This window comes from Phaseolus vulgaris, chromosome 8 (assembly GCF_000499845.2).
Source record: "Phaseolus vulgaris cultivar G19833 chromosome 8, P. vulgaris v2.0, whole genome shotgun sequence".
NCBI classification, from domain to species: Eukaryota; Viridiplantae; Streptophyta; class Magnoliopsida; order Fabales; family Fabaceae; genus Phaseolus; species Phaseolus vulgaris.
In genome coordinates this window covers 54711427-54725465 of record NC_023752.2, presented here as the reverse complement: position 1 = coordinate 54725465, position 14039 = coordinate 54711427, and the positions used below count along the sequence as shown (strand labels likewise).

The 14039-nt window shown below is 27.7% G+C and overlaps 1 protein-coding gene across 2 annotated transcripts; it reads right to left on the bottom strand.

The window, feature by feature from the left end:
• Positions 1-1006: 1006 nt before the first annotated feature.
• LOC137825930 (uncharacterized) lies at positions 1007-3809 on the bottom strand. Of its 2 annotated transcripts, none has more exons than XM_068631743.1 (2): positions 3051-3809; positions 1007-2833 (listed from the first exon to the last, which is right to left on the bottom strand). In XM_068631743.1, exons 1-2 carry the CDS (start codon positions 3283-3285, stop codon positions 1422-1424), a joined length of 1647 nt encoding a protein of 548 aa, XP_068487844.1. In that variant the 5' UTR covers positions 3286-3809; the 3' UTR covers positions 1007-1421. The 2 variants fall into 2 exon arrangements, with proteins under 2 accessions (XP_068487844.1, XP_068487845.1); XM_068631744.1 differs by having other exon boundaries at positions 1007-2918; positions 3051-3310.
• Between the last annotated feature and the right edge of the window lie 10230 nt (positions 3810-14039).

The window sequence follows — 14039 nt, the reverse complement described above, 5'->3', positions numbered from 1 at the left end:
ATTTAAAAAAAAAAAAATATGGACACGGATTGTTAATCCAATTCAATTTTAAAACTAGTGACAATTGATGTTTTGGTTCTATTGGTACACTTTGGGTTATTCCATAGATAACCTCTGAATTCCTTTAAATTCCAAATTAAGAAAATAAAGAAGAAAAAAAAACGTGAATTTGTCATAAACATATGGTAATAATTATTAAAAAAGTCTTAAATTTAAAATATCACCAATTAAAAATTTTATTTTCCTTGGAAGAAAACTTTTTCAAATCTTTTAAAAAAACAAAAAGTATATAATAATTTTGCAGAAGATGAGAAATTTCTGAGGCAGCATTGTCCCATGCAATTTCCATAGCTGATGAGAAAGTGAGATATTTAGTCCCATTCCATGATCATGATAGCTAGGTTATCAATATTTCAAAGCAAACCATTGAAAAATGGTCCTAATTAACTGGATAAGATGTATCATTAAAGCAACCAATTCATTGTCAACATCAACAACTTCGTATGGACCAGTTCCTAGGCCAATCAATTCACTTTGTTTGCTTGATCAAACAAATTGGGGTGTGTCCATTATTTTGTCCTAAACACAAAAAATAGATTGTTTCTTCCTTAAGCAACACTACTAGTACTAACCATTATCTCTAACCAAAATCATGTATTATTGATGACGTACCTACGCTTGATTATGGTTTCTTGCCTAAACCTCACTAACTATTTTTCACTTTAGTTGCAGTTAAGTTGACAATTGTGACTCATTTTGCAATTTTGATTGTGCACTAAGCAATAGCAAGATCAATATGGATGTGGATTATATTAGATTTCCTTGTCTCCTCTCATGAAGTGTATTTCTTGCACTGTTTTCACCATCAACTCTATATTGTGTTGACAAAATTGGTGAATCTGCCCCACCATGCACCAGAATTACAATAATTAACAAAGTTTGGCTCAGATTTCTTGGCCTTGATCATGACACTACTTTTGAATGGAAAACTTGTATCACATTGAAGTAGAATGGTGAAAACAGCTTTTACTCTGCATATCAACTAAGCCACAATAATTCTCAAAAACAGCCTTTACTCTAGGCTTCTTTAAAGAGTTGCCATTTTTTTAGTAAGTAAACATTCTTTAAAAGGCACACTGATTTTAATAGCATAGTAAATTGACAAAAGGCTTGCCTTGATTACACTATGAAAACTTATGCATACTCATGGAGGTATGTTTGGGTTACACAGCCATGAGTTAAACAATCAACAAGATATCTAAAACAGAAGATTATTGTCATCACCTAATGTGGAGGTCAAACAAAGCAGGACTAACTAAAATATTAATAACTATCACTGAGGAAATTGAGGTAGGTACCTGATGTTATAATAATTAATTTCTCACAATCTCATTCTTGCTATTTTCAGCACTTAGAGGTGATTAGAAGAATGCTCTACTACCATAAAACACACGAGATCCATCCTTTTTCTTCTTATCAGTTTCTAATTTGTTGTTTTCATGATTCTGAATCACATCACCATCGCCATGATCCACTTTTTCAGGCTTGTCAAGGTCCATTGGGAGCTTCATTTTTGCCAAGGACTCAGTGAACTGCTGCATGCTCCTCATATACATGTCCACTATTTGTTTTTGCATAGCAGCTTGCTCAGCCTCAAGATTGATGTTCCCCAGTGGAGCTGAAAAAACTTTACCAAAATTTGAAGCTTCTGTGTTCTTATTATTGGTTTTGATTTCCTTTTCTTTGCTTGAGAAGGCCTCTTTGTCATCTCTGGCCTCACCTTCTTTCTTGGAAGTTGGGGTATCTGGACAAGCACAACAGTTTTGACTACCTTCCACAGTGATTGACACAGTGACAGAATTGGACGATTCACCAGAACTCAAATGGTTTTTTTTCTCAACTGAATCCGCTGAGTTTCTATCATCACTCAAGGTTGTGATAGTGGAGCCTAGAAAGCATGAATTCTGAATGCTCTCATTTGGAGAAAGGGACCCTACATGATTCTCATCTGGTGAACTCATAGTCATCTCATAATCATCTAGTTGAGGAGATGCACCAAGGTGGAGAAATGGTAGTGGCCTTCCAATTTTGGACCTTGAAGGAGCGGAAGTAATACCATGAGCTGCCAAATTGAAGTACTCAGACACCATTTGCTGGTTCTCCTTCACCACACTGATGTCAGGAAATTCAATTCTTGCATACTCAACTGGGTCCAACATAACTTCTGAGATCTTTCTATCAAGCAAAATAACTTCTGATGATATGGATGAAGTCTTTGCTGATTCAGGTATCAAATTCACTGAGGAATTGAGTGCCAGAGAGGGGTCTAAAGACAGTGTTAATTGGACTGTTCCAGCAGGAGAGTGGAAAAGATCAGTGGAGGAAAGGCTGTAATCTTCAGTTACCTTTCCTTTGCCAATAACTTTTGAAATTGGAACCAAAGCAAATCCCAATAGCTGGTCTTCCATGTGAATCCTTGCCCTACTAAACATCCAAATTTCACATTTCAGAACAGCGTCTATTTGGGTGATCTTCATCCTCATGTTTTCATTGAATGTTGGGTTTTGGCCGCCTCCATTGATGATTCTAGTAGAGAGGGTCTCATCAGGGTTGTAAGTTAGAGAGAACTTAGCATACACATCCTGGTTGTCATAGATGCATATGTTATGAATATTCCTGGCATGATGGACAAAGATATCAAGAATCCCCGAGAATTCAGCTTCTTCATCAGCATGTGTCCCATTGTTCAAATTTGGACTGTACCTAAAGCTGGTATTCTGACAATTCTGATTGAATGAATCCATTCCAACCCCTGTTATGCCTTGGAATTTTTCTTTGCAACCAGCCAAAAAGTTTCCAAAATTAGGAAACACAAGAGAAATAAAGTAGGTGTAGATATTTGGATCATCAATGATCACCTTTCAGATACATAAAAGACCAAAGCAAAATAAAAAGAAACTTGATTATAGAGCAAGTTACAAATCAGTTGAAAGTAGCAAAAAGATGAAGTTTCTAAAGGATTAAACAGCAGAAGAAGAGGGTTTTCTCACCTAGAAGAATGAATGGCAACAGAAAGCTAGATAACCTGGTTCCTAAGTACGTTGGAGAGAGTATCTTGTAGTTGAAGGCATTTGTCAAATCAGTCCATGAATTAAGGAACAAGCATGGATAAAGAGAGAGAGGGATAGAGAGAAACTTGGAGTTGAATGAAGTGGCTTGCTTTATTGAATGGAAGTGGGGTTTAAAGAATTTGTGGTAGTAGGTGAAAAATGAAGGATGAAGCATGGAAATGAACAGAGAAGAGTATTATGATGTACATACATGTTTGTTTGGATGCCACTTTTCTTTTGGTGTTGGGTGGGGGAAGGGGGGGGTTTGCTTTGCTTGACAATGCAGCTTCCATATATTTCTAGTGCACAACTTCCTCCACTCACACTAATGCTATTGGAGGACCCACTTCCCACCATCTTCATTATCACTCACCCTTCTCTTCACTTCATGCTACCCTCACCATTCAGACAACATAAATTACCCTGTCTCTCACAATCAAATATTATGAAATAACATCAACTTGGGTGACTTCAACAAAATCAAAATGTTGTCTGTGTGTGTGTGTTTTTCTTTCATTTTGGACTACTCCTGAAGTTTAAATATATGAATAGTTATCAAATGGAAGTGGCTTTTTGTTTTTGAACTTTCTTTTTGTGTGGATTCTGATATCCTTGACTTCAAGTCAAGAACTAAAGATTGAGTCTGTGATCACATAGAAGAAGTTGGAAGATATGAATGAACTATTTTATTTAAATAAACTTAACTTTGACAAGGAAGCTTTCTGTACACCAAACTTTTCTTATCGAAAGGAAAGTGAGCAAAGACTGGGAGTTGTTGGAAAATTCATTTCACTTTGTTAATTTGAATGATGATTAAGCAAAAAGTTTATGTTGGAAGTCCTAAAGATGTGGCATATATGCAATGGAGGTAACATCACAAATCATAACCTTTGACTGCTTCTTTCTCCTACTCGTAGCCATTGGTAATCACCTTCACCACATGCACATACATATACACTACATGCTAAAAAAGACACCAAGGAAAAGATACCAGGGAAAAGATAAAGAGAGAAACACTAGAATTAGGGGGGAAAAAACTTCACATCACTGTCAAATTGCTCATACCCCATGCATGCATAGCAAGATGAGACGTGATGACATAGACTTCCCCATAATTTATTAACTAATTGGGTATTCGAATTCTCAGTGGAACACAACTGTTATCATTTTATTCCTTCCAAACTAAGTTGTGACTTATATAAGCCACAACCAAACAACAACATCCATGTAAGACTTTTGGTCCTTTTATTAGGTAGCTGTGAACACATTATTCTATCAACAGTTTTTAAGTGAATGTAGGTGAATATAGAGAGTCTCAAAGAAATATTTTCCTTATTCTATAGTGGAAAAGGTTTTGTTTACACTGCACACACTAAATAACATTATTCAACCACCCTTTATAAAAATATTATAATATTTTAATTAAAAATTAAAATTAAAATAGTTAAAATACTAATTTATTTGTTTGTTAAGAGAATGTTCTTTTATTGTATGCAATGTCAAGGTATCAAGTCCTTCTATATTATATATTCAATATGAAGAATGTTACTTTGAGTACTTTATATCAAATGCACCAATTTAAAATTTTTTAAAATTTTTCTATTTTTCATTTGTAAAAAAATATTTCTCTTTCTATTTTTAACACTTATAATATGGAGCAATTTAGTATTTGTACTAGCACGACCGGACGACTCAGTGAGTCGGCCAACACTCGACTCATGCCGCCACCTAAGTAATAAAGAGACGGTCGTGTCACTACATGTGGTTGATCGACCCATAACGTTCAAGTCAAAGGTTGACCAGGTTAGTAAGGCTAATCTATGGTTAAAAGTGGCTTAACGCAACCCTAAACCAACTCTCTTAATCTGGCCCAACAATGAAGGCTCATCAAGGTAATATAAATAACACGCATTTCAAGGAAAAATGTACGTCATTATCTACAGTACTCTGACACTTAAACGCCGACACCCCTACTGACTTGAGCGTTGGAATGCGTTCTGCAGATACCACTCGCGCCTGTGGAGCAGGACGACCGAGAGGAGCGAGGTACATTAGAGAGCTTGAGCGTATCGAGGAGTTTGGAGAGTGACAGACCGACCTAGGTCCCAAACCCGTTCGAGAACCGTATTATATTGTCAATATATCATGATTACACTAATTATATATATATATATAATCAAATGTTATTATCTAAAAAGAATGAAAATTTAGATAGGTGTTGTGTAAAGATGGATTGAAATCATGAACACTATTGTCCTGCCCCACTTCAGAGTTTTTCTCTTAGTATATATATACGGTCAAAATTGCAATGAGTTTCTTTTGGCAGAAAATTGCAATAATTTATTAGGTTAATTAGTGTCATGTGTGGCTAGCATTTTCCTAAATTGTGAGCTAGAGCCTAGAAGCACTTTTCCCTCACTTCAAAGTCATAAAAAGTCAAATAGCTTTTGACGTTAGATTAAATAAATTAAAGGTAGCTTGTAGGATAAATGTGAAGATTAGGTAAAGAACATTTGAAAAATGTAGTACTATTATGGGAATAATTTTCCAGAAATAAGAAGTTTTCTTGAGAATGCTAAAGTTAAAATAAGTCAGAATTGAAAAATGGAATATGGCAATGTCATTACATGATGCTTCTTTGTAACATAAAAAATGTACAACAAAAATGTTATGTTGCTTCTTGTTAGGACCATTCATACTGAGTTGTCAATTCTACTGAAGTGTATTGAAAGCATTCATTCCAACTAATGGGTTATATCATTTTGATGTATTATTCATCAATCACTTAATTAAGTATAACAAAAGATTATTATAAACCCTAAACCCTAAATCAAAAATATTTAATTGTTATAGTGATTAAATTAGAGACAATTTTAGAAATTAAAAAAAACTTTTGATCTCAAAATTCGTTTTTATTATTGTTAGATGATTTCTAAATTGGTATCAAATTAGCTACCAAGATTTTTCTACCAAATTTAGAATCTAAATAATTGGTAGTTAAAACTTTGATAGCTAATTAGATATCAATTTAAAAACTATTTAACAATTATAGAAACTAATTTATAAACCAAAATTTCTTTTAGTATATAAAATGGTCTCTAATTTAGTCACTATAGCAATTAACTATTTTTTTTTTAAATTAATTTCTATTTCATGATTTTCTTTGTATTGAATATATTTTTCATGAATTTTGTGAAAATCTTATTAATAAATATAATCTATATTTTACATAAAATAATAGATTTTTTTACCATTTTTCATCTTTATAATTTAATCAATGGAACGTCTCTAAATCTATTTTCGAGATTAAAATTTGCTTCAATTTTGTGTTGTGGAAAACTAAGTTGATGCAAATGACAGAAAAACATCTACTCGAAAAAAGAGAAATTAAAATCGAAAACAAATATTAACCTAGTAGTCAATGATATATACTAATGTAATTTTTTTACAAATATATATCTATATATATAATTTATTTTTTTCTCACAGTATTTAATATTTATATGAGCCTGTGCTTGTTTTTCTTATATATTATTTAATATTAACGTGTTTTGAGAAAGAACATTGAAGTATGTAATTTATATTTTACCTAGACAGTGGTTTGTGTTTATAAGTAAATTTTAAATAAGTCTGTAGTAGTTATAAAATTGGTATTTAAAAAAAATAGTGTTTCTATATTAATATTGTATATATGAAAGTTAGTTTAGTTCTGATAATTATTATGTACTTTTGAATTAATCTTGTTGATATGTTAATTTTGTGAGTGTGATGTAATAATATATATACAAATATCTCAATAAGATGTTCCTATGTCAATGTGAATAATTAAAGAGTAATAGATTATTTTCAAAATTAAATTTACATGTTTATTAAAAATAGGATATAAAAATATTGAAAAAAAATTAAAGATATCAATTTAAATATGAACCAATATTTATCTTTTTTTTTATATGGTATGAGAGTTAATATTTTATAAAAATAATTTATAAACTCGTTACAATATAAAAAAAAACAAATCTATTGACATAATATAAATATTGATAAATAACTATAAGAAAACTAGATTTTAAAAATTACTAATGTAATACTTATACAAATATATACATAAATATATGTTGTCGTATTGCAAGATTTTATCAACTAATTAAGAATTTTAATAAAATAATTATATATATATATATATATATATATATATATATATTAATTATGTGCTTGATGTATGAAATTAAAGACATGAAATTCACTCATATATATTATAAAATTATCGTGTACAGAATTAATGTTACGTATGTTATTAGTGAAGCTTGTAATTATGATATGATGTTTTATTTATGTATGTATATTTTTAGAACTTTATGTTCAATAAAATAATATTATATATATATATGTAACATCTTAGATCATATTATTTAATTAAATATATATATATATATATACATATTATCTACCAAGTATTATAAAATATATTTTTTCATAGAGAATTTAAAAAATATATATATATATATATATATATAATATATTTCATATGTTCAATATTAACATATGAAGTTGTATCATAGGTAACATCTCTCGTGTACATCATCATTACAAATTTTTAAATAAATAATAAAATAAGGATGAATTAGTTTTTCAAAATTTTCAATATAAGTATAACTTTCAATCACATGTAATTTATCACTTTCACTACAAGAAAATTATTGAATAGAAATTAATTTTAGAAAGAAAAAATAATTAGTTGTTATAGTGACTAAATTAGAGACCATTTTAAAGATTAAAATAATTGTTGGTTTCTAAATTAGTTTCTATTATTGTTAAATAGTTTTTAAATTGGTATCTAATTAGCTACCAAGGTTTTAACTACCAATTATTTATTTGGTAGTTAAAACTTTGGTAGCTAACTAGATATCAATTTAGAAACTATTTAACAATAATAGAAACTAATTTAAAAACAAAAAAAAACAGTATCTAATTTAATCACTATAGCAACTCATTATTTATAGTTTCTATTCAATGATTTTCTGGTAGTGTTCCTATACATTACATTTTAACAATGCAGTTTAAGTGTTTATAAATAATTCATAATCAATATTTTTTATGTCAAAACTTCAATGACCAATATATATAGATATCTCTACTTTTGAAAGACTTGTGCATCTAATGAAAAATACAAACAACTATACATATAATAATCTCAATACCAAATAATCTCATATAACCGAGTTAATTCATATATCATGTATTATATATAGAACTCACATTAGTATCCACCAATAATTTAACAAAGCAGAATATTTAATAAATATAATATTTAAAATTATCGGTTAAATATATCTATAAAGTATTAAATATGACATTTATTACATTTGATAGCATACACTATATTTATTATATTTAATAAATACTCATATATATAATACTACTAAATTTATTAATGTTACTTTCAGTAATTAACATATGAAATATTAAATATCATGTTTCTAATTAAATGAATATAATTTTCATACAAACTAACTAGTACAGTTTTAACACAAAAAATATTAGTATATTTCAATGTTTATTACTAAAAATAATGTTACAAGTAATATAAAAACTATAGTTATCTTAGCTTAATGTAAAATCATTAAAAAAACTAGTTATAACATTTATAAACTAAAATATATCTATTTATAATATTATCTTTGATTTGTAAAACTGCTATAACTTTAAAACAAAACTAAATTACTCAATAACTAGAATATGTTAGAACGTATCAAATATTATACTTAATAATTTATATTTAACAAATACAGTATTTAATATTTTTCGCTCAGTCAAACTTACCTACAATATATTAAATATGTTATATGCAATCATTAAAAAAAAATTATAATTTAGAGACGAAAAATAATTAGTTATTATAGTGACTAAATTAGAGACATTTTAAAAATTAAAAAAAAATTGTTTTTAAATTAATTTATATTATTGTTAAATAATTTTTAAATTAATATCTAATTGGCTATCAAGGTTTTAATTATAAATTATTTAGATTCTAAATTTGGTAGAAAAACTTTGATTTCTAATTAGATACCAATTTAAAAACTATTTAATAATAATATAAACTAATTTAGAAACCAAAAAATATTTTTAGTTTCTAAAATAATCTTTAATTTAATCATTATAACAATTAATTATTTTTTTATCTAAAATTAATTTTTAATTCATGATTTTGTGAATATAATATATATAGTGTATTTATCGTATTTAATAAATATAATCTATATTTTAAAAGTAGGGACTGAGAGTGGAATAAAGTAAATGAAAAGTCAAATTGTTTAAATTAAAAAAACGGTGAAAAGTATAGAACAATGACTAATTATTTTAATTAATAATTAATATTAATTAAGTTATAGATGTACTTTAATATTTTCTAATAAAAAGAGTAACATCTAAGTTGTTGTAAATCTTGATATCATAAGTTGCCACATCCTAAAAACTATATTTTGATATCATAAACAGAATTTTTTAATTATTCTCTAAACTTAGATAATAATTAAAAAAAAAAATGTAGTGAGATAAAATTTTAATTAAATAAAATATTAACGTCAACATATTTATAAATTTTTCATACTTTATCCATTTAAAATCTCAAAGTCTTATATTAAATATGATATTTATTACATAAAGTCTTATATTATATCATTATAATTAATAAATAATGTCTCTATATAAAATATTTTTTCGGTATTTATTATAAGAATTTTTTTAAAATAAATTGTTGGCTTTTTATGATGTATATTTTTAGTGTCATGACAATATTTGACTTTAAATTTTTAGTGTTAAATTACGTAAGTATTTAGTTTATTAAATAATATAAAAAAATATATATATTTTTATCTTTAGTTCTTAGTTTCATTTTATTTTAAGAAAATTTCTTTCGTTACATAAATTTTCATTTTCTATCAATGGATCTACGTGCTCATACTTTTTATTTCATTCATCAAGTTCACATGAATCTAATTTTGCTGATTTTTCATTTCATTCATCAAGTTCACATGGATCTACTTTCTCTCTCAAAATTTGTAAAAGTAATAGGTATTGCAATTGTTATAGAATTTTAATTATGTATAATTTTTTACTATATTTTACAATTACTTGACATTTAGAAAATTATTATTTGATTTAAGATTTATACAAAAATCTTATTTAATATTTGATAACAACGAAAATAAGATATGTATTATTTCGATGTTGAAATATATATATATATATATATATATATATATATAATTTATCTGTTTCTTAAAATCTATATAAAATAATAAAATAAAATTGAAAATTAATCATAATAGTAGAAGCTAAAAAACGATTAGACCTAAAAAATCTAGGTTAAGAATGCATATGTATCTGGCACAACTAGAAAAGCAAGTGAAAAATATAAGGCAGTTTCTTCCTGTACCCCTACATTTTTCTTCCTGCACCTCCATAATTTTGTAAATTTCGAAACTGACCCCCACAATTTTGGGATCTCGGAGTGTGCTACGGATTCATCAATCCAGAAGTGAATCATGTTGCATTCCGGATGAGGGGGTGTTCTGGAAGCAAAGTTTGCATAAATATTGATTTTTGGATTGCTGAATCCGGAAGCCCAATTTCTATTACGGATTGGTGGATCTGGAATGATTTTTTTTAATTATGGATTTCTGAATCCATAATGCATATTTTGAATTACAGATTGGCAGATCCGGAATGGTTTTTTCAATTATGGACGTTTTGCATTTTTTTATTTGGATTAACACTATTATTCATGTACTACCAGAAGCATCAATCCGAGAGATTACAGGATGCGCCAATCCAAAAATTTACCGAAAGCACCAATCCGAAAATTTTCCAGATTTCATAATCTGGAATACAAAAAAAAAATGTACAATTTATATAGGGACAGTTTTGTCTTTGCGCAATCTAGTAGGGGTGCAGGAAGAAAAATGTAGGGGTGCAGGAAGAAACTACCAAAATATAATCAAGACCAATAACACAATGGCCCAGACTATCGACTACAACAAAGTCCAGTATCTTTAAGGTATAGTTATGGGCCATCTTTCATTGCAAATTACTTCCTGCACCCAATGAATTTTGACCTCACCCAATCAACTTTCGAATTTCCAAAATTATTTTTCATTCTAGAATTCAAAATCCAAAATTAAAAAATACATTCTGGAAAATAAAATCTACAATATATTTTTGTATTCTGAAAATGAAATTAATAAATAAAATTGAAAAACCAAAATTTCATTATGAAAAAAATCCTAAAATACAAAAAATGCAAGAAAACAAAATCCACAAACATATTTTGGGAAAATTATTTAATATTCCAGAAAATAATTTCAAAAACTTATTCCAGAATTTAGAAAAAGGTTTTAGAAATTCAAATCTAGAAGTGTATTCTAAAATATCTAGAATGTATTTTAATCCACAGTCCCTCTTATTTAAAAACTAAAAGTTGCATTTTTGTCATTTCACATAAGACGTGGGTGCAAGAAACAATTGCCTCTTTCATTTTTCTATAAGGGCCATTTTAAAACTTATGAATGGCCCATTTAACATCTCTCCACCAGTGGGACATGGATGGGTTTATTGCTATGTATAGGTAAAGGCAAAATAAATAATATTAATGTCATTCGATAAAAAAAATCATTAAGAATTTTATATTTTATTTTTTCGATAAATTTTAAACACGATCAAGAATCATTTCTTAAAAAACCCTAACGAAAAAAAACGGTAAAAATCTAAATCGAAAGGACTAAAATATAAGAATCCTTGTAAATGTTTTGATGTTAAGAACATAAAGCACTTCCTCGGCTCCAAGACCACTAATTAATATAGATTCTGCCATGATTATATTTAATTTTTAAATGTTAACTTTGAGCTGCATAAACTTTAAAATTTTCAAATTATTATTTTTATGTTAATATAGCAACCTATATAATTACCAATGTATTGGGATGCTGTTGTATGTCACCATAAAGATGTAGCACAACTAATATATATTTTTAATTATTTTATAATTGTAAATTATTATCTTTTGGAAATTACCTAGCCACCACGTTTGAGGACTTTTGCTTCTTTGTTATCTATTAGCATGAGGATGAATATTGGTAATTAATTAGTGGTCTAAAATACTATTAATTGGTAATAGGCTAATTTAATTAATAATATATCAAATTATTTATAAAACATGATTAAAATATAATTGAGTTTTTTTTTCCAACGTAAAAGTCTATATTAGTAAAAGTTCAACTATAAAAGGAAAGAGACATTCAATAGACAAAGGTAAAATATCAATCAACTCTAACTCTTACAAATCGTATTCAAACTAATTTTGGTGTCAGAGTATCTTTGTATGTATCTCATTCAATCACTAACGATCTGCAGTGGAAGGATAAAAAAACTAAAAAACTATGAAATCGAGAAGCTGAAAAAAAAAATAGAGAAAGAATCACTCACCGATGAATTTGACGTTGTAAAAACATAAATCAATAGAATTATTTGAAAAAATTGAAATAGTATTTGAGAAAACTTTGTAATTAATATTCTAAAGGCTAAGCCTGGTTGGAAAGAATTTGGGATTTTGGAGATGACTATGAGAGTGAAGCAACTTTAATGGTGTGCAATTAATTAGAAGGTCAATCACTAAACTAACATGACAAAAAGAAACTTTTAGAGTAATTCTAATCAAAGCATGAAATTTGATTTAAAAGTGAGTAGCACTTATTGGTGCACATTCCAACCAAAACTTTATTTTGATTCTCAACGATTGATTTATAAAGCAATTATCAAGATGCTCAAAGACTACGAATTCTCTATGCAATATATTCTTATTGTATTCTATAAATTAAAGCTTTCATCAACCCACAAAACCAACCATTTTAATAATGTTCCATGCACCAATAATAATAATGTGCATTTAGAATGTCTCTATAAATAATTGTTACTTAGTTCATCCAATTAACATATTAATAATTGAGACTTTTCCACAATCCACTTTTTCCCCATTTTGACGGCAAAAAACTTTATTCCTTTCCAATTCTTTCTTATTCGTTTTCCATCTATAAAAAAAAGTATATTAATAAAAGTAATAGTACTAATAATTAGTTTATTTATAAGCTTCTAGAATGAAAAAGAGAACAAACTAGTAACCTAGGTCTAGAGTCATATAATAGAAAGAGAACTTTAATAGGCATGCACTTTCATCATAAACGTTTTTATAATTCTAAGCAATTTTTGTTTACTGTGATTTCTAAAATTATTTTCAAAATATTAAAAGGTAAGAGGAAAATGATGGATTTGAGGGGGAAAGATTGGAAAATGTGGTTGTTTGAATTAAGGGAAAGAAACTTGGAAGTAAAAAAAAATAAAAAGAAAGTTTATAAAAGTTGGAGTGATGTAATAAGTGTGATTGATAATATTTTTTAATTAATAAAATTGTAAGATTATAATTTTTCCATTGGTTGAAATTAATATAAAATGAAATATGATTACTTATTTATATTGTATCTTAGTAATGGAAAACAATAAATTAGAACATATATATATTATATATAAATTTAAATAATTTAAAAAAAATAGAAAATGCATATATATATATATATATATATATATATATATATATGCACAATCCCATATTGATTAAGATAAATAATTCTAGAAGTCATCATAGTCAGCCTATCCGTCAGTATTTTGGAAATGATCTTAACTTTAAAATTGGCAACCGCAATGGGTCTGAAATCTTTAATGGAATCAACACCTTGAATCTTAGGAATGAGAGAAACCACATTACTATTCATCCTAGGAGGAATCCAATTTTGTTTAAAAAATTGTTGAACAACTTTGCAAACATCTGCCTAAATAATCTCCCAACACGAATGATAGAAAACACCACCAAAACCATCAGGA

Coding starts and splice junctions, on each gene's coding strand:
- LOC137825930 (XM_068631743.1), bottom strand. CDS start 3,285: ATGCTTCATCCTTCATTTTTCACCTACTACCACAAATTCTTTAAACCC. Junction 2,834..3,050: donor GTTGCCATTCATTCTTCTAG/GTGAGAAAACCC, acceptor CTGGTTGCAAAG/AAAAATTCCAAGGCATAACA.